General features: G+C 35.2%; 3 protein-coding genes, 1 long non-coding RNA gene and 1 other non-coding gene across 8 annotated transcripts; 2 read left to right on the top strand and 3 right to left on the bottom strand.

The window, feature by feature from the left end:
- Positions 1-1,592: 1,592 nt before the first annotated feature.
- Positions 1,593-8,100, top strand: LOC108996730 (CBS domain-containing protein CBSCBSPB5-like). Of its 2 annotated transcripts, none has more exons than XM_018972826.2 (15): positions 1,593-1,894; positions 2,229-2,376; positions 2,866-3,034; positions 3,173-3,305; positions 3,454-3,624; positions 3,728-3,806; positions 3,955-4,068; positions 4,490-4,556; positions 4,754-4,859; positions 4,943-5,001; positions 6,216-6,322; positions 6,406-6,539; positions 6,989-7,074; positions 7,173-7,262; positions 7,563-8,100. In XM_018972826.2, the coding sequence occupies exons 2-15, from the start codon at positions 2,261-2,263 to the stop codon at positions 7,737-7,739; spliced, it is 1,608 nt and encodes a 535-aa protein (XP_018828371.2). In that variant the 5' UTR covers positions 1,593-1,894; positions 2,229-2,260; the 3' UTR covers positions 7,740-8,100. The 2 variants fall into 2 exon arrangements, with proteins under 2 accessions (XP_018828371.2, XP_018828320.2); XM_018972775.2 differs by having other exon boundaries at positions 1,624-1,894; positions 2,226-2,376.
- A 476-nt stretch (positions 8,101-8,576) lies between these two features.
- On the bottom strand, positions 8,577-12,841 carry LOC108996652. 2 transcript variants are annotated; one of them, XR_001997065.2, is made up of 3 exons: positions 12,467-12,841; positions 9,265-11,371; positions 8,577-9,034 (listed from the first exon to the last, which is right to left on the bottom strand). It is a non-coding gene; the product is annotated as an uncharacterized LOC108996652 (long non-coding RNA). The 2 variants fall into 2 exon arrangements; XR_001997061.2 differs by having other exon boundaries at positions 9,265-12,841.
- Positions 12,842-14,296: 1,455 nt separating this feature from the next.
- LOC108996489 (non-specific phospholipase C6-like) lies at positions 14,297-17,141 on the top strand. The gene is made up of 3 exons (XM_035685232.1): positions 14,297-15,791; positions 16,305-16,481; positions 16,582-17,141. The coding sequence occupies exons 1-3, from the start codon at positions 14,681-14,683 to the stop codon at positions 16,878-16,880; spliced, it is 1,587 nt and encodes a 528-aa protein (XP_035541125.1). The 5' UTR covers positions 14,297-14,680; the 3' UTR covers positions 16,881-17,141.
- A 1,567-nt stretch (positions 17,142-18,708) lies between these two features.
- On the bottom strand, positions 18,709-21,305 carry LOC108996363 (mediator of RNA polymerase II transcription subunit 30-like). 2 transcript variants are annotated; one of them, XM_018972266.2, is made up of 3 exons: positions 20,337-20,951; positions 19,594-19,695; positions 18,709-19,297 (listed from the first exon to the last, which is right to left on the bottom strand). In XM_018972266.2, exons 1-3 carry the CDS (start codon positions 20,733-20,735, stop codon positions 19,199-19,201), a joined length of 600 nt encoding a protein of 199 aa, XP_018827811.2. In that variant the 5' UTR covers positions 20,736-20,951; the 3' UTR covers positions 18,709-19,198. The 2 variants fall into 2 exon arrangements, with proteins under 2 accessions (XP_018827811.2, XP_018827883.2); XM_018972338.2 differs by lacking the exon at positions 19,594-19,695 and having other exon boundaries at positions 19,087-19,297; positions 20,337-21,305.
- TRNAS-UGA lies at positions 20,921-21,002 on the bottom strand. Its single transcript has one exon. It is a non-coding gene; the product is annotated as a tRNA-Ser (tRNA).
- Positions 21,306-24,351: the final 3,046 nt, after the last annotated feature.

Below are 24,351 nucleotides of genomic sequence, written 5' to 3' on the forward strand. Positions count from 1 at the left end.
ATTGAGTATGAGATAAACTATTTATCTCATTATACTAGGAATATGATTAATCAGCTATAAGAGATAGGCTTCTTATCCCATACATATACATACATACATATATATATATATATATATATTTGCATTTGGGTTAATTTGTTTGACTATCAATGAATTAATTAACATGTTATATATCATCACCATGATTATTAATAAAATTAAGCAGAATAATAATTTTGGCAAATCTTTGTGTTTGTTTTGGGAGATCACTTAAAACTCCTCAAAGTGTTCTACAAAGATCTAAGGTAGGGTGGATTTTCCAAATTATCCTATGATCACTATCAATTATTCCACAACATAATTAATTAACCACGTTACACGTTCCAATAGTCTAGTGCATATCACATAACTTCAATACCAACTAGATAATAATAAATCCTGAAAACAACATTAATTTGACAAAGATTTAGAAGTATCTATGCTGACTATTGTTTTTTTTTTTTTTTTCTCCCATGGTTGGAGAAAATTAGCAACTAATTCTAAGCAAATCCCAATTAATATTCTTGATCTTCGGCATATATGCAGTTTAAAGTTGCACTTCCCATCTATTCAACCATAGAAAAACATTATATATATATATAAGTACTACATTCATTAAAATATTACATAAAAATAAATCTATAAATTGATAAGAATTCATATAATACGTTAAATTTATTTTATAATAAAAATAAATTTACAATTTAACGTATCATAAATTCGATTTATAAATTTATTTTTATGATTAAAATATTTCTAGTACGCATATATATATATATATATATATGAGTAATGTTACATATAGTTGTAAAATATTTAAATATCGGTTATTTTAGAAAAGAGTGAAATTTATTATTAAATATTTATTTATTTTTTTTATGTAAATTTGTATATATATATTTTTTAATTGATTACGTAATACTTACTACTGTATTTTTTTTTTATTGTACATTGATGGTGCCTCAGCGTGGGACCCCGGCTTAGTGTATACCCACACCTGTACAACGACCCATGGACTCTCTCTCTCTCTCTCTCAGAGTGCTCTTACGAAGTGGAGGCGGCGTTGACTTGAATTTTCGATGCGTTTCCTTTGAAACGGCTTTGTTACAAAGCAATCGATCATAAAGTTTTATATTTTTCTCAATTCTTTCCTCTTTTTAATTAAGCAGCCTTTACTCAATTACATGTGAAATGACAGGATGGTCCCGTCCTACTAATAGTTCGCGACTCCCCAATCTTTTTATGCATTCCTTTTCTTTCACATATACATGAAACTAATTTTATTTATTTATTACTTTTTCTCTTTGACTTATACAGTCATATTTTATAATTATAAATAAAAATCAAATTTATATTTGGTGAATAAATTTAGATTTTAATTTTTTTGAGTTATTAAACAAGTTAATCACTTCATTTTTTTAATTCTCTTGGATTTTTCACATATTTAACCTATCCAAAAGGCTAAAAGTGTAAATTAATAATTCGGAAGCCAGTAATTCAGCATTCGCAAAAGATGCTGTGAAATTGGAGCCATTTCCGTTGAAGGTTTCGTTGACGTGCACGAATTGTATTGGTCCCTTCTCCCGTCGTTTAGAATTTTCCATCCTCCCATTTATTGGGGCTCCATTCCTCTTTCCCTCCCTCGCGCGCGCGGTCGGTGCATTCCGGAAGATTCCTAATTTTCCGATAGCATTTCCGATCGCGCTTGTTTCACTTTTCCAAGAAAACATCTCTCACGCTCCCCGAGGCAAAAAAATCTTCGACTGCCCTTAACCTCGTGGGATTTTCAATTTCTTTTGCCGCGATTTAGCTGTCATTCATCGGATCTCTAATTTCATTGAAACCGCCGACTCTGATATCGAGTATTCCATGTTCGGTGAGTTTACTTTTGCTTTGCGGAAAGCTTATAATTTTTTGAATTTGCGCCTTGATTGGTTGCTGAGAAAAGCGGTGGAAATGGAAGAAGCCGCCTCGATATGATTTGGAACTCATATTTTCTGTTCTCGTTCTCTCTTTCTTTCCCATATATTCTCTATTTTTCATTCAAAAGCTATGTACAAAAGAAAAAACCCAAAAGACCGGAAATGATTTTTTTTTGGTAATAAAAAATTCGTTTTCTTTTCAATTTTCTCAGCGACGAAACAGAGCTGTTACATATTTCTTTTCATTTTGCGCAAGGCTGATGGTGATTTATTTATTTGAAATAGAAGGTGGAAGAGCTTGAGTTGTTTTATCGTTGAAGATGGCGAGCCAAGGCGGTGCTTCAAGAAGAAGTCTATCATTAATGAACAAAAGTAAAAACTCGGAGAATGAAGGCCTTGATCATACGCGAAAATCTGTTTTATCTTCGCGCTCTATGTATGTACCAGTACGCTATATGTTACGGTCTTTTGTTATTATTATTATTATTTCTGTAGAGATTCTGCCGTTTGATGTCTCAAGGTAAAATTTGTTAGAAAATTGTGTTTGAAAAATTCTATTTAAGCCTTACACCTGGACATTATTTAAAAATATATTATTTTACTTTTTTTATTCACGTAATAAAAATGATTCCAAATATATTTGTAAGTAAAATAAGATAAAATGATATGTTTTGAAGTGGATGCGTAGGATGTAAGGGTTATGGGGAGCACTGCTTATTGTGTTTTGCTATTATCATCAGTCATGAGAACATTGAAATGTTATGAAAGCATTCACAGTCGCGTTATCAGAAGCAAATTGATATATATGTAGCTATACGCACCAACTCTACAAACTGTTCTAAGAAGGCTAATAGGCTAGCTCCAAGTCGACTTTTCGTAAAATAAACTCTAAGAAAGTTTCCTTGTCAACTTGCATCTGGAACAGGGGGCCAACTGGAGAGCGCACTGTAAAAAGGCTGCGGCTCTCGAAGGCTCTGACGCTTCCTGAACAAACAACTATTCTTGAGGCTTGCCGTCGGATGGCTGATCGTAGGGTTGATGCTTTATTGCTAACTGACTCCAATGCATTACTTTGTGGAATCCTTACAGACAAGGTGATACTTGAATTCGTTGTGTGACCAAATTCCCAAAAAAATAACAAAAACAAAAACATTGGCTTAAATGCTGCATATACAGGGATTTTAACAGTTCTGTAATATGTTTCATGTAACTATTCCTTTTTATGGTTGAAGGATATAGCGACTAGAGTTATTGCCCGTGAGGTTAACCTTGAGGAGACACATGTTTCCAAAGTTATGACGAGAAACCCGGTTTTTGTTCTTTCTGACACTCTTGCTGTAGAAGCCCTTCAGAAGATGGTGCAAGGTTGATTGAAATTTTAGAGACCATCCAAGTTTTCTCACTTTTTCATAAGAAATACTGTCTGATATCTTGCTCTTTGAATTCTTATAAAAAACAATCTTACTCTCTGAACATCTGTCTGATGTCTGTGTCTGTGTCTGTGTCTGTACAGGAAGATTCAGACATTTGCCAGTAGTGGAGAGTGGGGAGGTCGTTGCTTTACTTGATATAGCAAAGTGTTTATATGATGCCATTGCACGTATGGAAAGGGCAGCTGAAAAGGGTAAGGCTATTGCCGCAGCTGTTGAAGGCGTCGAAAAACATTGGGGGACATCAGTTTCAGGTCGGTAGAGTTATTTAGAATACCTTATTTTCTATGGTTGTGTAATAATTTTAGGTATCTCCAGGAAAAAATGTTATTGTCTGCTGTTTCAATTGATGTACAGGTCCCAATACCTTCATTGAAACACTTCGGGAGCGGATGTTTAGGCCTTCTCTGTCTACAATCATTCCGGAGAATTCAAAGTAGGTAATATCTCTTTTTTATAATTTGTTATGTGGTATAATATAATGCTATATGTTGACAGTATTGTACAACTTATTTTGTATACAACTATTAAAAAGAATAGAGTACTTTATTCAACTTTATTCAACAAATAGTGGCATCTTTCAGGGTTGTAACGGTTTCCCCGACAGAAACAGTTTTAGCAACAACAAAGAAGATGCTTGAACTTCGATTAAGCTCTGCAGTTGTGACAATTGATAACAAACCGCGGGGAATACTTACGTAAGTCTGTTATGGATAGCTGCACTTCACTCTTGATTAGCTCTCAACCCCTAAAGGAAAACCTCACATTGCCCATCATTTTTCTATTTCTTAGAGAAGAGTCGTTAACTTCAACTGTTGTGATGCAACTCCTAGGAGTTGGCTCAACTGGTGAGGGCCTGTCTTGGGGGTATGCTCCCCAGGTCTAAGGTTTGAACCCTTGCAAACAATTTTTAGGAGCCACATCTCATCAGTAAAAAGCTGATAATTCTTGATCCATATGATGTGGGCCCATTACACGGGTCCGGAGTTTAACGGCTAAAAGACAACTGCATTTGCATGGTCTCCGGGTTTCTCCTCATAGAAAAACATTAACTCTTGTGATGCATTTTTTGTTTTTTTCATTAGTACGTTCATAATTTCTGCAATTTAATCTTGTCAGTTCAAAGGATATCTTGATGCGGGTAATAGCACAAAATCTTCCTCCAGAGTCCACTTCAGTGGAGAAGGTATTTTCCTTTTTTCATCTAGGGAAACATGTTTGGGTTATTTTCAAAGAAGAAGCAACAAAGAACTTCCTGTAGACATTTTTCCTTGAAATATCAGTTATTGCAAAGAGGCACCGCAAGTTTTTTTTTTTTTATGTATAATTAAGACAAGAAACTAAATCAATTATTGATGTGCATGCTTCTGATTCAATATATAGGTCATGACACCGAATCCAGAATGTGCTACGGTAGATACACCAATTGTTGATGCACTGCATAGTATGCATGATGGGAAGTTTTTGCATCTTCCTGTAGTAGATAGAGGTATTACACCGCTACTATTAAAGAGCACAAATGTTGTAAACAAATCATTGTAGTTTCTGGTAAGTACTGATTGTTGGATACAGATGGAGCTGTGGTTGCTGTTGTGGATGTGATACATATCACTCATGCTGCTGTAGCTACAGTAAGTCAATTATGTACCTATCTGGGACTATATAATGCTTGATAATGTTCTGTCCACGCAGTTAATTTTAATCTCACATGAATTTTACAGGATAAAAGCCACCACATCCAATCACATTTCAGCATATTGAAAGAGATAACCTATTTTAAGTTGCAACAGTGTCTTAGTTGTAGTTTCTATTGATTGTTGATATAACTTAGAAAAAATGCAAGTCTTGTTGAGGGAACATCAGTTCACTTTTTCTCGTTCCTTTTGTTTTAATTGACTGCTTTGATAATAATGTAGTTTTGAATATTATCCTATGAATTAAAACTTATGATTTTTCAGTATGTCCAACTGTTTAGAATGATTAGGGGGCCCAAGTAGGTGGCCATATCATGCCTGTACATGTTTATCCTAAGGCTGGAACAGTCTTCGGAGATTGAATGCACCAGTTCTGTTGGGTGAGAACAAGCAAGTGCACCAGTTCTGGTGTTCTTTGTAGTTGATCAGAAGTATCAAAATATCCATTGTGATTTATAATTTTCTTCTTGGAGAAATTGGAAATAGCCAAATACTTGTCCGTCCCACAATATATGATGTGCTTCCTTTTGGATTGTCACATAATATAAGAAAGTTTCCAAAAAGTTTTCACTTTTTCAAGTTTCTTTATTTGCCTCGCCTTAGCAAACAAGATGTTTATAAACATTTGCATCAGCTTTAACATAAAGTGGCAGACATGTTATTAAAATCACTATGTTTTTACATGTTCATTAAAAATCGTATGATTCTAAACTATAAAATGGAGGCAGTAGGACATTAGCAACCGAACAAAAAAATGATGACATGCCATGCTATTCACTAAGGTAGCAAGTTATATGACTTCTTTTGATCACTAGTTAGCATAAATATGGCATTAGCAGGAAGTTTATGTTTTTATCTGATTTGTCACCTTCACTTGCCTGTTCTTTCGCTGCCCATCTAATTTTAGCCTTGGGTGATTCAAATTTATAGAATAGTGTAATTTTCTTTGCTTTCTCTTTCTTATTCCTCTTCCATACAGAAGATATAAGTAAATACCAGTTGTAGAAATTACTTGGCCAGAACAAATTCCAAAGTTCTGCTATTGAGATTTCATTTTGAAGAAGCATATGATACTTTTTCTTCTTCTAGGACCTTCAAAATGTAATTGTTATGGAGGGTAATCTAGCTTCATTTTTTCCTTCATTGACTAGGCTGGAAGTACTACTGGCATCAGTAATGAAGCCACAAACACTATGATGCAAAAGTTCTGGGATTCCGCCATGGCCTTAAGCAACCATGATGATGAAGATACACAAAGGTTATTTATATGCATTGGTGATACTGCAAGAATATCATTCTGACTTGACCATTAATTTGTACTTACACATTGTGAGGTCTCAGTGAAGGTTCCTTTAAATTGGCTTCAGAAGGAACGGAGGCTGGGAAATCACTTCCTTTTCCCTCACCAAACCTGCCAAATTCATTTGCTTATAAAATCCAAGACAAGAAGGGAAGAATGCATAGGTTTACTTGCGGTATGCTACTTGTTCTTCTTGTCCGTTAAGGCATCCATCATTTGTGTATTCTTTTTTAATTTTTAGTTTGTGGTATTCCATTTTCCACTGTGCCCCATATTTAGCCCGTTGTTCAATTGGCTGTGTCCATTTGTTTCATCTAGGTGACTTGTTTAAATAAGTGGCTCTCTGTTCGGCCCTGAATTCTGAACTTGGCAGTTTCACTACCATATATGTTGTCTAGTATGTAATTGTAAAGATAGTAAGCTTTGCTGGTAACACTATAATAGTATAGAAAAAGCTTGTTGGTAACTTGTTATTTATTTATTTTTGAATAATGGATCAAGCTTTTTGTTTTGGAGATGATCTGGATGAGTCATTTAGATCAGGGTTCACCCCCAGCATCCTAATACAGCACTTTACTTATATTTGGTGGTTGACTGGGTATTTGTATTGTTGCTTGAGTTCAGGTGCCCACAGTTTGGCAGATCTCATAGCTGCAATCCTTCAGAGGGTGGGAGATGACATTGATCCCAACAGGCTACCTCAAATTCTGGTATTTTTTATGATGATTGTATATCATCCTCCTTTGGCTGGATTTTTTTGTTTTTCCTTGTCACCCAATTATAAGCTGATATTAGCTAAATTCTGTAGTATGAAGATGAAGACCATGATAAAGTTGTACTAGCATCAGATAACGATCTGGCTGCTGCTGTGGACCATGCAAAGTCAGCTGGTTGGAAGGTATGGTTGATCTGTCTATTTGTCCTTGAGATTTTTCGAGGAAACATAGGGGGTATCATCTTGTAGAGTTTTAGAGAGGACCGTGAAAGTTCAAAATATGGATACCCACAAAAACTTTGCCTTTCCTTTTTTCTTTATTGGTTTTTGGAAAAAAGCATTCAGAACTATTTTCCTTTGGGCGTGTGTTTGTAGCATTTTGCAGTCCAAGCACAATGGAGACATTTTTTTCTTAGCAAAGGAATTTTGTTTTCTCATAAGAACTCTACAAAGTTTGACGTTCGAGCAAATCAAACTTTGCAGGGATTGAAATTGCATTTAGATTATTCAGGAGTACGTGGTCGAAGGAGAGCTACCGGTTCAGGCGATTTGGATTATGCCAATGCAGATGCATGGGCCTCTGCATATAGCGCTGTTGCAGCAGGAGCTGCCCTTGTTGCTGGATTAGGTGTATTAGCATTCTTGAGAAGATCAACCTAATATTATAGAGTACTTGGTGGTATTTAAGCGAATTTCAAGATTAGCAGGGCCGATTTGCTTCCAAAGACTAGACTCCAAATCAAAATTGGTCCGGAGGGCATGTCTTCTGATTGATATCTGTTATTGTATCAACTATATACGAAGTACAATCAATTTTTGGGCAGTGGCTATTGATACGATTGTATGCGCGACTGATTTTGTACCTGTGTATTCTTGTCCACCACCAAGGTTTTTCAGCTTGGTGGACTCTGGAGAGATTGTGTGAAAAATAAATGATGATCCCATGAAATCTGAAATTTGTTTCATATTTCTAAAATTATAAGACTTCTAAGATACAAATTAGGATGGATCTCTTTGCTCTTTGTCATTATCATCCATTCGGCATCATTAACACTATTGTTATTATCACTTTCATAATTCACAATCATCTTCACCACTATAAATAACTAGACATTGATTGCATCATCAAGAAATTAGTGATGAGAAATAACTTTGATGTTACGATATCTTTTGCTAGAGAGATACGTGTGATAATTTTTAAAAAATTGAATTAGGTGATGAGAGATAGAGAGAACTAGGGCACAAAATAGAAGGATATGGAATACTTCTTGTGTTTCATCAAATAGTAAAAACAATATATATAGTAAAAGTGAGTAATATACTAACTAAAGTGCACGTGCATAGAGGTGATTAAAATTAAATTTAATACACTAATAGGCCCCCTCAAGTTGGAGTGTGTAAATTAAGAACACCCAACTTGGATGGAAGACTATGAAATATATCTATCCCTAAAGGCTTAGTAAAAAAATCACCTAATTGATGTTCAGAAGAAACATGTAAAGTAATTACAATGCCATTTTGAATCAAGTCCCTAACTAAATGACAATCTATCTCAATATGTTTTGTTCTTTCATAAAAAACAGGATTAGCAGCAATATGTAATGTTGCTTGACTATCACAATACAAAACAAATGGAGAGGAAAAAATAATTCTTAAATCAGCAAGTAATGCAGTGAGCCATTTTATTTCACAAGCAGAAGCCATTGAACGATATTCAGCTTCAACGGAAGATCTAGAAACACTCACTTGTTTCTTGGACTTCCATGAAATCAGTGAATCACCAAGGAAGATGCAAAAACCAGTGACGAATCTTTTGGAATCAGGACATGTGGCCCAATTTGAGTCACAAAAACCTTTTAGCTGCAGAGAAGATGAACTTGACCAGCAGTAGCCTTAACATATCTTACAACTCTGAGAGCAACATCATGACGAGATTGGCGTGGATGGTCCAAAAACTGACTCAAAGTATTCATAGAATAAGAAATGTCAGGTCTAGTGAGTGTCAAATAAAGAAGTCTACCAATTAACCTTCTATAAGATGCTGGATCATCAAGTCAAGGGCTAGAAGTTTCAGTTTTGGACAATCATAAATTCTAATCCATAGGAGAAGTGGCTGGCTTACCATCAAGAAGACCAGAATCAATAACAATCTCTAGTGCATATTTTCTCTAAGAAAGAGAAATACCTTTAGTAGATCTTGTCACCTCAAGAGCCAAAAAATTCCTCAAATTGCCAAGGTCTTTCAGCTTGAAATGTAAATGCAGAAATTCCTTAAGATCAGCAACAAATGTGGGATTATTAGAGACAATGACAATATCATCAACATACACCAATAGTGTCATAAAAGAACTACCAGAACACTTTGTAAACAAAGAATAATCAAATTTAGACTGATTAAAACCATAAGTAATCAAAGTGGAAGAGAACTTAGAGAACCACTTACGAGAATCTTGTTTTAAGCCATATAGAGACTTAAGTAACTTGCATACCCAAGTGTCTCCAGGTTTCAAAAAATCAGGTGGTAATTTCATATAAACTTCTTCATCTAATTCCCTACGAAGAAATGCATTGTTTACATCCAGTTGATGTAATTCCTAGTTGCGAATAGCAATCAAGGCAAGAAAACAACGGACAATAGTAAGCTTTGCAACAGAGGAAAAAGTATCAAAATAATCAATGCTCTCACGTTGAGTATAACTCTTGGCTACTAAATGAGCCTTATATCTCTCTAAAGTGCCATCAAATTTCAACTTACACTTATATACCCATTTACAACCAATTGATTGCTTACCAGTAGGTAAGTTAGTAAAAACCCAAGTATTATTAGCTTCAAGAGCATTGATTTCAGCGGCCATTGCATCCCTCCAATGAGGATGTTTTATGGCTTGATGAAAGAATTTAGGTTCATATAGAGAGTCAACAGAAGACAAAAATGTTTATAGGAATTGAAAAATTTGGAATATGATAAGAATGAAGAAATAGGGTAGACAATACCTACTGCTGAAGAACTATCAACCAGAGGAAAATGAGTAACTTCATTAGTATTGATCAAGGAACAATGGTAATGTTGCAAGTAATTAGGTGGTCTTCTATTTCTTGTGGATTTTCAGGTAGGAATGGAAACATAATCATTTTCTGGATTGGAAGATGTGGATAGAATATTGGATGATGTAAGAGTATCTAATTGAGAATGAGATGGAGATTGAGAAGGATTTAGAACAATGTTTGATAAAGGGCCTGGTAAAATAGGATCATGAATGAAACCAGAATCTAATGAAGTTATAGAATCTGATTTGAAAGGAAAAATAGTCTCATAAAAGACAACATCTCTTGAAATTAAAAACTTATGAGTATGGATGTTATAGAGTTTATACCCTTTTATACTAGTTGGATATCCAAGGAATATACAAGCTTGAGCTCAATGAGAAAATTTGGTTGAAGAACCACCAAGAATGGATGCATAGCAAAGGCAACCAAAAATTTTAAGATTATTGTATTGGGGTTTAATAGAAAATAACACCTTATATGGTGATTTATTAGAAATAATAAGAGTTGGAATTCTGTTTATAAGATAAACAACAGTTAAAACACAATCACTCCAAAAATTTAAAGATATATGAGATTGAAATCTGATGGCCGAGCAACATTTAATATATGCTGATGTTTTCTTTTAACAATAGCATTCTGTTGAGAAGTATATACACAACTAAGTTGATGTATAACCCCTTTATCAGCAAAAAAGATTTCATATCAAACTCCAAAACATTATCAATACGAACAGTTTTGATTTTTGAATTAAACTGAATCTCAACAAAAGAAAAAAATGCTTGTATATAAGATCGAGTTTCAGATTTTGACTTAAGTAAGTATATCCAAGTACGCCTACTAAAATCATCTACAATGATTAAAAAATATTTGAAGCCATTATAAGAGGGTATAGAAAAAGGTCTCCATACATCATAATGAATGATTTCAAATACAGATGTTGTATGAGATGTACTCAAAGGAAAAGACAATCGTTTCGGTTTAGCTAAAGGACATATATCACAATAATTAATATGTTGAGATGTAAGGTTGGAAAGGTTAGAAGCAATGTCATGTAATCGAGAATTAGAAATATGTCCAAGTCAACAATGTCATATGTAAGAGTTATTTCTAACAGAATTACAGTGAGGTGAAGTATCATTATCAACAGAATTACAAGAAATAGAAGTAGTGCCTGGTACTTGCATTAAATAATACAGTCCTTGTGATTGCTTAGCTACTCCAATTGTCCTCCAATTGGAGAGGTCCTGAATATAACAGAAATCATGTAAGAATAAAAGAAAACATGATAACTATGAAACTAATTTGCTTACTGAAATAAGATTGAAAGTAAATTCTGGAACATACAAAACATCAGTTAGAACAAAGGAATCAGAAAGCCTAACCGTGTCCTTATGTGTGATTTGAGTATATGACCCATTAGGTAATTTGATACAAATATTGACAATGGAATTTATGGAAGAAAAAATGGATAAGTGACCAATCATATGATCTGTTGCACCCGAATCAAGAATCCAAGATTGAGATGGACTGGAATTATGAGTATTATTAGCAAGAACAATGGAAGTACTTGAAAAACAAGGATCAAATGTGGAGGATACAGAAAATTAGAGGGTACTGAAACTGTTCCTACTTGATTTGCAGAGGAAACATTAGATTGAGTTTGAAGAAATATAATGAGCTGTTTACATTGTTCTTGAGAAAAATGAAATGATTGGGTTAAAACTGAATCATAAATATTAGATTGGCTAGCAGACACTTGATTGACATTAGGGTTTCAAGATTTCAGTTTGTATCCAGGAGGATACCCATGAATCATGTAACACTTATCAATGGTGTGCCCTGATAAACCACAATGTGTACAGTATTGTCGATCCTTCCGAGGAACAAAAGCCTTGCCATGTTTGGATCCATTAGATCCAGGTGATCCAATAGATCTACGATTAAAATCTCGAGTAGAATCTCTATTCGAAAACATAACAACAGATTCAATAGAAGTCAGAAAATCAGATACAATTTCTCTCTGTTTCTCTTCTTGTAAAACAAAAGAGAAAACCTTATTAATTGGGAGAAATGGATCAAAAAGTAAAATCTGACTGCGCAGATAAGCATAAGACTCATTGAGGCGCATCAAGAACTGTAGAACATAATCTTCTTGCTGAAAATCAACGATTTTCTTTATAGCTCCACAAGAACATGGAGGCAGTGGGCAAAAATGAACCATTTCTTTCCAACAACTTTTTAAACGAGTAAAATAAGAACTTACAGATGAAGCTTATTGAGTTAAAGAATCAATGTTCTTTCGGATCTGAAAAATGTGAGGGCAATTGCTTTTAGCAAACCTTTCCTTTAGTCTCGGCAGAATTGATATAGATGACAGATGACACTATCTCCTTCGACATAGCGTTGAGAAGCCATGACAGAACCACTATATTACACCGGATCCATGCACTATGCATCGGATCAGAGGTAGGAGGCGGTGGCAAAGCACCATTCACAAAATAAAACTTATTCTTGGAAATAAGAGCCACGGACATAGATCGGTTCCAAGTAAGATAGTTATCGACGTTTAGTGGCTGAGAGACGAGAATGGCACTGGGATGGTCACCGTGTTGAAGATAGAAATGATTAGAGTAATCCTCATGTTGATGAGAAGGAGCATGGGAGAAGGGGGAGGTAAAGAGTCAGTGGCCATTTTTGAGATGAGACGAAATGACGCTAGGATTTGTTTACATCTGATACCATGACAAGAGATAGAGAGAACTAGGGCACAAAATAGAAGGATCTAGAATACTTTCGTATATTTCATCAAACAGTAAAAACAATATATAGTAAAGGTGAGTAACATACTAACTAAGGTGCACGTATATACATGTGATTAAAAATAAATTTAATACACTAATATTAGGGATGAGATTTATTGGATTTGAGGGGGAAATTGGGAGTCGTAAAGACTTTTGACGAGGCATGAATCGAGCAACCACAGGTCCACAAGACGCTGATGCACCTCTTCATCAACGGAGCCCATCAGGGTTCAACGACAATTCCAGAATGACGCACTGTCGCGTGCTTGAGTTAGACCCACGTGGCAATATTTTCTAACTCCTTTTTAGCTTTATTTGACATTTTGTGGTACAAATGTTTGACTTTATGCTGACAAAGGACAATCAGATTAGAGAGAGAGAGAGAGAGAGAGAGAGGAATGAATGGGAAAGAAATGGGACAGCTACAATTTAGACCTCAATTTGACAAGATCTACCTGTGAGCATAATTACTTTTGAAACGTAATTATCTTGTTAATAACGTTTCAATATGATGTCATTCGTCCTACTCTTTTATGATAGATATTCGGAAATTGAATCCTCACATGGCCCTGCCCTCAATACGATTTCATTCGTCCTATTCTTGTAAAAAAATCACTGTATCGTCCATGACATCAATCTCAAACGACCCTCAAAATTGAAATTTACCTTACCTTCTTCACGTGCACTCCACCATGACCATGAGAAATTTTAGTGGCACCCATGTTAGTTAATTCACAGCCATGCATGCGAACAAAAGGAAAAGAAAAGTAAGCTAATGGTAGCGGTTCTATGTGGGATTTGTGGGGATGAAGGCTACGTGAAAGGACGTATATGAAATATGATTGTGGAGAGACAAAGAGGTTGACAGTGATGTCAAAGCAGCATTAAAGATGTTGGCTTTCAATTGTTAATTGGGTTGTTATCTCGACCAATTCTCGTTATGGGCGTGTCTTGTGAACACTAGTAGTTTTTGCCATATAATAAAACCTGTCCTTATTGTTTTAAAATTGATAAGGAAAGTAAGACCAGCTGATCCTTACAATGTCTGTCAGTCAAATATGCCTCTTATGCATACTAATAAGTAGGTTTGTTGTTGAACAATAAGGCCCAACTATGATATGAACCAATGTTTTTTAGTTTGATATGTCAAAGCAAATTATATAAATTTTTATTATTGGGCTCCATTTTTGGGAAATTACTGAATCGAGTTGTAACTGTCATAGATCCATCATCTTGATGATCCGAAAGTTTTGTTTGTCGTGGTGCGCCATGTTCCCCGCATATACTGCTAACTGAAGCTGCAAAAGAGGCGGTGGCTGTTTTGACCTTGTTTCTTTTATGTCCTCAAAACCATAGATCAGCCACATTCTGTCAAACAACGGTGTGAATATGATATAGAGCAGGTTGATCTCAACTTTGGAAAAAGTTAGCAGCACGAGACAGGAGTACCGTTTTCACTTTCCCTTTATTGCTTTCCTTTTCTAAAAGAATCATTTAGCAGAAACAGCACGAAAACCAGAAACTTCTTCCCCTCTCCTTGCTCCGTACTCCCAAATCAACTACTGTAACTCTCTCCCTTTCTGATAAATATCAGTGATAATGTGTTAGACTAGATATCCCTCCCAAGTGCTAATTTGTGGCATCACTCACAGAGCCCACAGAGAGAGAGAGAGAGAGAGAGAGAGAGAGAGAGCGAAACAAAGCAAACCCATCGAGCCAAAACACTCGACTTTCAGTGAGCAAGCAGCAAGTATGGGAAGTTCCAAAACCAGGTTACCAGGTCCACCTTCATTTACCTGCATTTTCTTTCTATTTCTCACACAATCATGGGTTTTGCCACCCGCCCATTTTGCCTCAGCAGTCCCGCCACCCCAACAACCCATCAAAACTATTGTTGTTTTGGTCATGGAGAACAGATCCTTTGACCACATGCTTGGATGGATGAAAAAAGCCATTAACCCATTAATCAATGGAGTCACAGGAAAAGAATGCAACCCGGTTTCCACCAAAAACCCAAACTCAGAGTCCGTTTGCTTCACAGATGATTCTGAGTTCGTGGATCCGAATCCGGGACACTCCTTTGAGGCAGTGGCGCAACAGGTATTTGGCTCTGCTTCCATTCCTTCCATGACTGGTTTTGTGGAACAAGCACTGTCAGTTTTCCCAAACCACTCGGAAACTGTCATGAAAGGCTTCCGACCTCAAGCCGTGCCAGTCTACGCTACTTTGGTTCGTGAATTTGCGGTCTTTGATAGATGGTTTTCTTCACTCCCCGGCCCAACTCAACCCAATAGGCTGTTTGTGTATTCGGCTACTTCTCATGGTTCAACGTCCCACGTTAAGAAGCAATTGGCTTTAGGGTATCCACAAAAAACCATATTTGATTCTCTTCATGAGAATGGAATGAACTTTGGGATCTACTTCCAAAACATACCCACAACTCTCTTTTATAGAAATTTGAGGAAATTAAAGTACATATTCAAGTTCCACCCGTTTGATTCAAAGTTCAAGAAAGATGCTTTAAAAGGTAAACTTCCAAGCTTAACCGTAATCGAGCCGAGGTATTTCGATCTAAATGGAATGCCTGCAAATGATGATCACCCTTCTCATGATGTGGCTAATGGGCAAAAACTAGTTAAGGAGGTTTATGAGACATTGAGAGCAAGTCCGCAGTGGAATCAGACCCTTTTGGTCATTACCTATGATGAACATGGTGGGTTCTATGATCATGTCCAGACTCCTTATGTTAATGTTCCTAATCCAGATGGGAACACAGGACCTGCTCCTTATTTCTTCAAATTTGATAGGCTTGGTGTTCGTGTACCCACAATTATGGTCTCTCCTTGGATTAAGAAAGGGACTGGTAAGTTCAAAATGCTCATACTTAAACCTTTTTTTTTTTTTGTATGGTTCTTTTTGTCCTGTTAAAGCTGTTTGTGCTGATGTTAGAGATGCTTTGAGTTGCATAGAATCGGTTGGTATCTACATAATTATATCATAGTTGCTAGCTATTTTCTGTAGCTAGTAAGGTTACAATCTCATTATGTTGTTGCTGAGATTAAGTTGGATTAGGTGGTGGTTAATTTTCTTAGTGACGTGTCTTCTGTACACGTATCTATGGGTTGAGTGGGAGAAAGTAGATTGAGGAGCGTGGCTATGGGTTTCAAGTCAGCAAATTTTGACAAGTTGGTGATTGATTTTCGAATGCTGCCAGAGATTAGAGGTTATGAGGGATTTGGTTGTTACTAGTGGTTTGGTTGGTACCCGAAGTCTTAGTGCATATTACTTTGAGAGTTTTGCTTCAAACTCAAATTTAATGTTTGTTGTTTCACTCACTTTCATCTATTATTGTACTGATCTCTATCTCTTTCCACAGTGATAAGTGGCCCAAAAGGGCCTGCTCCAAACTCCGAGTTCGAGCATTCTTCAATCCCCGCAACCATAAAGAAGATGTTCAACCTCTCCTCTAACTTCCTGACTCACAGGGATGCATGGGCTGGGACATTTGAGCGGGTTGTTGGGGAATTAACCTCTCCCAGAACCGATTGCCCCGGTACCTATCCTACTATTCCAGTCCCATACTAATATTTAGTTTTTGTATGATCTTTTATACCCACAAGACCTTATAATAGTGTAATGTGGTTTTGCTGCAGAGACCCTTCCAGATGTGGCACCTTTGAGGACAACAGAAGCAAAGGAAGATAGTGAGCTATCCGAGTTTCAGAGTGAGGTAGTTCAACTAGCAGCTGTTCTCAATGGGGATCACTTCTTGAGCAGCTTCCCAAATGAAATGACCAGCAAAATGAATGTAAAAGCAGCGCATGATTATGTGAAGGGTGCCGTTGCAAGGTTCACAAGAGCAAGCAAAGAAGCCATCAAGTTAGGCGCAGAGCAGTCTGCCATTGTTGATATGAGATCATCCCTCACTACCAGATCCTCAACTCATAATTAATCAATCCTCCTAGGTCATATGTAGTATCCATGTCTGTCTTATAAAATATCTCAGTAGGTGTCCCTTGTCTTTGTTTTCTTCAAGTAAAATGCAATGAAAACAGGGGGAAGCAATAGTTTCTCGAGTGATTCGGCTATTTCCATTGTCTCCTTTGCTTTAAGTGGTTATGGAAGCAATCAAAACAAACTGTAAAGAAGTCAACTCTTACCCAAAGCAACGTATGTGATATTAGTATAATAGATTCAGGAACTCTTACGTTTATACGGCCTTTTTTTCTATAATAGTTTGTTTGCCTTTTTCTGGTACTTTAGTAAGCAAGATTAGGCAGAACAACAGAACAATATGTGCAAAGCCTCAGGAATTCCTAGCATTCAAGAGGCGTTTTGGAATGAAATGAGACAGCTAAAAGCTTTAAGACGCATGGGAAAAGGGTGCCAACGATGGTACGGTAAAAATCTACATCTATACAACTACAAGTGCTATGGCAACTATTGTAGATTTTTGTATTGGCCGATGTCAAAAACGAAGTTGGATTTTTATGTGCTAACAGGTCGGGTGCATGCAATTGTTCTGTTTAGAGAAACTTTGCACAAAAAGGTCCATATATTTTACAGGGATGTGCACAGCCCAACATATTTTTCTTAAAACTCAAGTCATCCTAACAAAACTCAAACCCAAGTATTTGAGATTGGCTACATGAAACCAATTCCACGATTCAGCTCTAGGAAAACAAAGGATAGATGCAATTTAGTTAGTCAATGGTCATTTTCTACGTAAGAGCATTCTCATTGGCTTGGCTAAAATCTAACTTTAACTAAATTTAGCTAACAACATACTTAAAACATCTCACATTGAATTAGACATGTCTATATAAATTTAGACATCAACTACAGGAACTCACCAAATATGTGGGTGTACAGTAACTTAATCAAACACTATAATATTCATTTTTCACTCCCTTCACCAAAAATGTAGGTGTTTTTTATAATTAAATAAAAAATGTGATAAAAATAAATAAATTACTTAATATTAATTATTAATTTAATTAGAATCATTATTATTAATATTAATATTTATTATTTAATAAATGTGATAAATATTAATATTAATATTAATTAGAATATAATTATTATTAACATTTAATTAGTAGAACTACAAAATGTGATAAAATTAAATTAAATAAAAAATTATGAAATTAATCATATTTTATTATTATATAAAAAATAAATTGATAATCTAATGTGAGGATTGGATTTGAATGGAATAGACAAATGCAAACTCAAGTGATATTAGCTAAAATTTGAATTTACATTTGGCCAATTCAATGAGAATGCTCTTAGACTAATAGTAGTATTGTCAGCAGCCCCTATACAACAACCAATTAGCCGATGCAAGTCAGAATAGCAACGGTTAGGTTTGAATAGTGAATTGAGATGAGATAAATTGAGATAAAAATTGAAAGTTAAATAAAATATTGTTATAATATTATTTTTTGATATTATTATTGTTTTAAAATTTGAAAAAATTGAATTATTTATTATATTTTATGTGAAAATTTATAAAAATTATAATGATGAAATGAGATAAAATGAGTTGAGAATATTTCTCAATCTAAACAGAGAATCAGCCGTTGCAAGTATTTGTGAATCTGTGAGGAGCGAAAAAGCAGCAACTCAGTGTCCTAAAATCATTGCAGTGAAGCCAAACTAACCACTCGCTTTATTTAAGCAAGTTGTTGGTGCTGGAGTTTAAATAATTTTCAGTAGCAGCCGTCTTGAGGAAAAGAACAATCCTCGAGTTGCAGCCCTATGGGAACAAACTCCTGAAATGCATACGTCAAACTACATATTAAGATTGGTATGATATCCATTACATGAAGAGTCTCATCACATGAATGAATAGCGTGAATAAACTAAGCTAGTCATACCTGAAATCCTTTTCAACAAGCACTTAATTCATAATGTTAAATATACCAGGATATACAAGATCACTACTCTATTTTTCATTCAAAATGTTCTGATACAATTTTCACTCTGTGAAACCTGATCTTCCTCCCTTTTAACCTCTAAAAGGAATATATGTAAAGGAAAATTCTATACACCATAGTATCATCTCACTTTCATCCTACTAAGTAGTATGTGATACATTTATCATCATTAAATGATCATTTATTACATGATTCTTTATCATTTAATGGTGATAAATGTGTCACATACTACTTAGTATGATCAAAATAACATGAGAGTGTGGTGTATAACATTACTCAAGTCTCTATTCTCAGGCACGGTCTTTCAAGATGACTATATCGGTCCAGAACTTCATATGGAACAAGGGCTTTGCCATGTGGATACGTCAGTAATAAGATCTCGTAGTTGATCTATGAGAACCTTGAGATACCTGTTCTTGCTTGCAAGTTCCTATATTTAGAAACACAAGATTTCAAATTGGAATCTAAAGACAGTTTAAGAAAATGTAAGCCCTAAAAGGTAAAAAACTTTAAGTAAAAGCATAGATACATTGCAAGGGCATGCTAAATGCCTAAGAATACTCATAGTTTGAAGCATACACGCACCCCACCCCCACCCCCACCCCCACCATCCAATCCCCATCAAAGGAGAGATGTCCCGACTCCCACCACTATTCTGAGAAACAAACATTCGACACATGGCCTATAAGATTCACCAATATAAATTTACAACTCAATGCATACTACCTTTCTTAAACCAGAGGCTCGCTCTTCTAACTTCTCAATCTCATCCTGACCTGCTGGGGATAGCGGACCACTTGGAGTTGAACCCAATTCAAACGATTTCGCCTACTTTAACACAACCAAAATTGAGTTGGCTCAAATAGGAGGTAACAAAAAGTAAAGTCTACATCTTTATTGTAGACAAAACATCTCACCAATAAAAAGATCACTTTCATTTATCAAGAAACATAACTAACTGCAGAAATGCAAATTCCTTTCCAATAAACACCAACAATGTGACAATGATCAGTTTTACCTTGCACCACTTCATTAACTAAACAGCTAGGACTACAGAGGAGGAGCACTAAGAATAGTTTCTCACTACACTTAGAACTACTCTGTTGTTAAAAGTAGAATTCAGTCCATGATTTTCAAAGCCTTCCGCGTTTACTACATCCATTTGTTTTCTTCTGTCTTTTGAAAAAAATTTGTGGCCCAAGCTTTAGCAGAACAATCGACAAACAATCCCCTTCCCACAACTCCAAAACAACCTAAAAAAATGTTATTAATTGCGCTAAAATGTATCAAGTTTTGTCCGTAATGCATGGTTGTCTTCGATACTAAGCACGCCGTTTTTGTTAAATGGGGAGAGTTATAGTCTGGAAAAACGGAAAACAAAAAATTCGAGAACAAAATATATCAACCAAGATAGGATTTTGATACCAAAATAGTCAAAAAGTGAGATAGGGTTTTGAAAATTGATTTACCTTCTCAGAGTTGGGGATTGCGGCGAGAACTGCACGAAGCGAGTTCACGGAACTCTTATACCGAAAACGAGCCTCTTCGAGCGCTCCTCCACTACCACCACCACTCTCTATGTGATGCGTATCGGAAGAGGCCGCGTCGCCATTGGCGATACCGTTCGAGGATTGCGAAGGACCATTAGGAATTGAGGTTATATTAGCAGTACTAGAAGTAGATGATAAAGAAGAAGAAGAAGCAGAAGAAATGGTGGACCATAAGGCGGGGTTGCAGAGCTCGTCGTTCATGGAAGAGAGGATATGAAAGGCGGACTCTATGGTTTCTTCTAGAAGCTTCTGGCCATCCATTGCCAGCTCTTGAGTGGACTTTGGGTTCGTTATCGCAGTCGCGGTTTTCTCTTCCATGTTCGGAATTCGGGAGGATCAGTTTGGTTGCTGAAAAAGTATAGGTAGCAAGGGAAAAGAAAAGAAAAAGAAAAAAAACGAATGATTTATTTTGTAAGAAACATATAAATATGAAAATATATATATATTTTTTCCCACGGTTTCTTAGCTCCCAAACAGAGGTGTGTCAAAAAGATACATAAAAACGTCGACAGCAGGGTTCGAACCTGCGCGGGCGAAGCCCAACAGATTTCAAGTCTGTCTCCTTAACCACTCGGACATATCGACGCTTGGGTTGTACTTACTATATTTAATTTTAAATTAATTTCATATCTCTTTTATATGAAAATGGCAAATGCTTTGTAGTTAGCTATATCTCCTCACCACCGCAACCATATCTCTTAAGACCATCACCATGACTATGGCCAGGATTAATGTCTTTAGCGGCCAGCCGATCAATTTCTATCACAGCCACGAACCAGTACTGTTAGAGGATCTTTTCACCTACTTTTAGATGAAGAGGATTGTGAGAAATCTCGAAAATCATAACATAGCGGAACTTGAAATTTATCGTAATCTATTATATCTATGTAATCAGTCATGGTTTCACTCGCATGCATGCTTTGTCAACGCTTGCCAAAACAAACATAATAAAGTGTGTAGGGGTGTGGAATAGTGAATAATGACTGATAAGAAGAATTTATATATATATATATATATATTTGGGTCTAAGTCATGCAGCTTGTTAATTTGATGTTTAATTATATAGCATTTGATGTACTTGAAAGAAGTAGGGGTACTGGAATTTATGAATGAGTCAGTGGCTTGGCGTGTGGAACAACTTGAAAGCTGGAATATGGAAGGAAAGAAATTAATATTATGTATCAAATTGAAAGAGATTGAGAACTTTTGTGGGGTTGGTTAATATCAGTTGGGTTTGTAATCTTGGCAATCTTTTTCTCGAGACAAAGCTATAGTAGTATAACCTAAATGGATCATTCAAGTCGTTGGCTTCTTCATATATATGTATCAATCTTCAAAAGGACATTTTAGGTGAAGATAAATCTTAAATTTGAATTTTGGCATCCTCAATCACAAATTTTTAATTTGTGTCAAATTCAACTTTTAAGTGACATCATATGTTTACTTCTTACTTATAAAAATGTGCAAAATTTCATTTAAAACTTAAGGCTAAATTGATCATATTGATTGTGGAAATCACGAGTATCACAACCTAGCTAGAAGGGAAGAGCATAACAAAATATAAGAATTCTAGCTAGTAGTATTAGCCGATTGGTAACTTGCATATATATATATATATATAATGTACATATTAGCTGGGAAGAACATTATAAATCTAACATGTCAAAAGGATTATCAAAGAAAAGAAGATAGCTAAAGATCAAGGGGCAAGCATTGTATGCATCATGTGTTTATTAATTAATATGCGAGGACAAACTTGCATGGACCCGCATGCATGTAGGTGGTTGGACATTTAATACCTAAGTTTATGACTTTGCATGAACAAACAGCTTGCGTCTTAAACTCTCTAAGAGTGTACGACTTTTCTACTACGTGATAGACAGATACGGAATTAAGTATTTTTAAATTCCATTTGCTTATAATTCATGATGTATTGATTTGGAAATGCCTTCAGCTGTCACGCCAATCACTTTGCATGCATGTCAAAGTGAACAAAAATCTTTTGCATCATGAAATTAATCATTCATGAGTTTTATCAAAGACTTACAAAAACATGGAACGGCATGTGCTGGCGCGCGGTTGTCGTTGAAACATGGAATGGCATGTGCTAGGGCTATGTTTTCATTGCCTTTCTGTCATAATTTATTGAGCATATTGTACTGCATCGAGGGATTTCTACCGACAGTGCATTTTTTTTTTCTTTTTTAAACATTTTTAAATTCTTTGAACATTTAAAAAAAAAACAAATCAATCGATACAAACTCACGATAGGATTTATCGGTCTAATTATTATTGAGCATTGCTATTTATAAGTCTATGCACCACACACCAAAATTTTTTTATTTTTTTAAAATTTCTTTAAAGTTTTTTTTGGTTTTATTATTCTTAAAATAATTGAATTATTCTACTCATAATCCATATACCACACATTTGGTAAGAGAATAAAATTAAAAAAATCATAAAAAGGTTGATGTGTGGTGTATGAGACTTAGGAATAGAATTTTTCATTATTATTTCCCTATTGTATTATATAACGTTTTGGTTTACATCCGAGATAATGGCTGTAGCAGTATTGTTGATGCAAGAGAGTCCAATTCAGACGATATTGAACTGTCAAATTGCACATTGATGGCTCTAAACTACCTAGAGATGATAAATAAGGGCAAGTATAGTAAGAAACATTGATCTTTCCGTGATTTAGGGCAATTTTGGGTACATGTTGGTATGACCCGTTAAGAAAGTTAAATTTACATTTATACCCATAAATCTAAAATTGAAAAAATTGACAAAAACCCTAACCCAGTAACCCTAACCCAGTAACCCTACTGCCCTTGAGTCCCTCAGTTTTCTCAACTTCTCAACTACTCAAGTGACCAAGTCTCACGCTGCCCCCTTCAACCAGTAACCCTTATAACATTAATATTTTATAATGTGTGTTTATCATATTTGTGTAATTATGTGTTTATTATATTTGGTACTGTTGGGATTTTAATGTCGATATTTTGAAATTGTTTAGATTGTAATTTTAGACTTGTAGCTAATTTTTTTATTTTTTATAAATATTGTTTATATTTTAATATTTATATAAAATCAATCAGATCAAACGGGTTGAAATAAGTCTATTTAACCCATTAACATAAACGAGTTGAAACAGGTGGCGTCACGTCGCGTCGTGTCAATCTATTTCGTATTCAGTAATGGGTCAAAACGAGTCGTGTCATGTCAACCCGTTATCTTAATAGGTCACGTTAGATTTTAAGATTTTGATACAAAATTCTTGAATAGTCATGTTCGGATTGACCCATTAAGGATAATGTACATGTCTTGACACGATATAAACACGACCCGTTAACACGATTTAACTTCCATACGAAAACTGTGTCCCCGAGTATACCTATAAATGTATTTGTTTTATTTTTTTAAGCATTGTGTGTATTTTTTTAATATTTAAAAAAAACACATACAAATGCTAAAAAAACAAATGCATTTATCGGTAACACTTGAGGGCACCGGATGCAGGCAACTTAGCAGTAATCTAAAATTATTCACATGATCCACAAATATATTTGTAACAATTTAAAACCTATATTATTTCCCAAGCTAAAGTTTTATTAATTCTGATTGAGTGACGTCATTCATTCATGTACTATATGATTATAAATAAGTTTAAAATAATTTAAAAAGTAATGTTGGATTAAGAATTTTAAAGTTGAGATGCTTCCTCTTATGAATTTCCTACGTACGTGACATTCGCCTTCTTTCTTTTATAATTAATTGAATAATCTATTATAATTGGTAATACAAAGTAAACCATTTTTAGATTTAATTAATATAAAGAATTATCCATGTAATTGGTTTAATGAAAACTTAAGTCATATATGAACTTAATTATATTCTAAAGAGAAATGATATTTGTAGTTGTGAGTACACAAGT

The sequence above is a fragment of the Juglans regia genome, chromosome 2, assembly GCF_001411555.2.
Source record: "Juglans regia cultivar Chandler chromosome 2, Walnut 2.0, whole genome shotgun sequence".
NCBI classification, from domain to species: domain Eukaryota; kingdom Viridiplantae; phylum Streptophyta; class Magnoliopsida; order Fagales; family Juglandaceae; genus Juglans; species Juglans regia.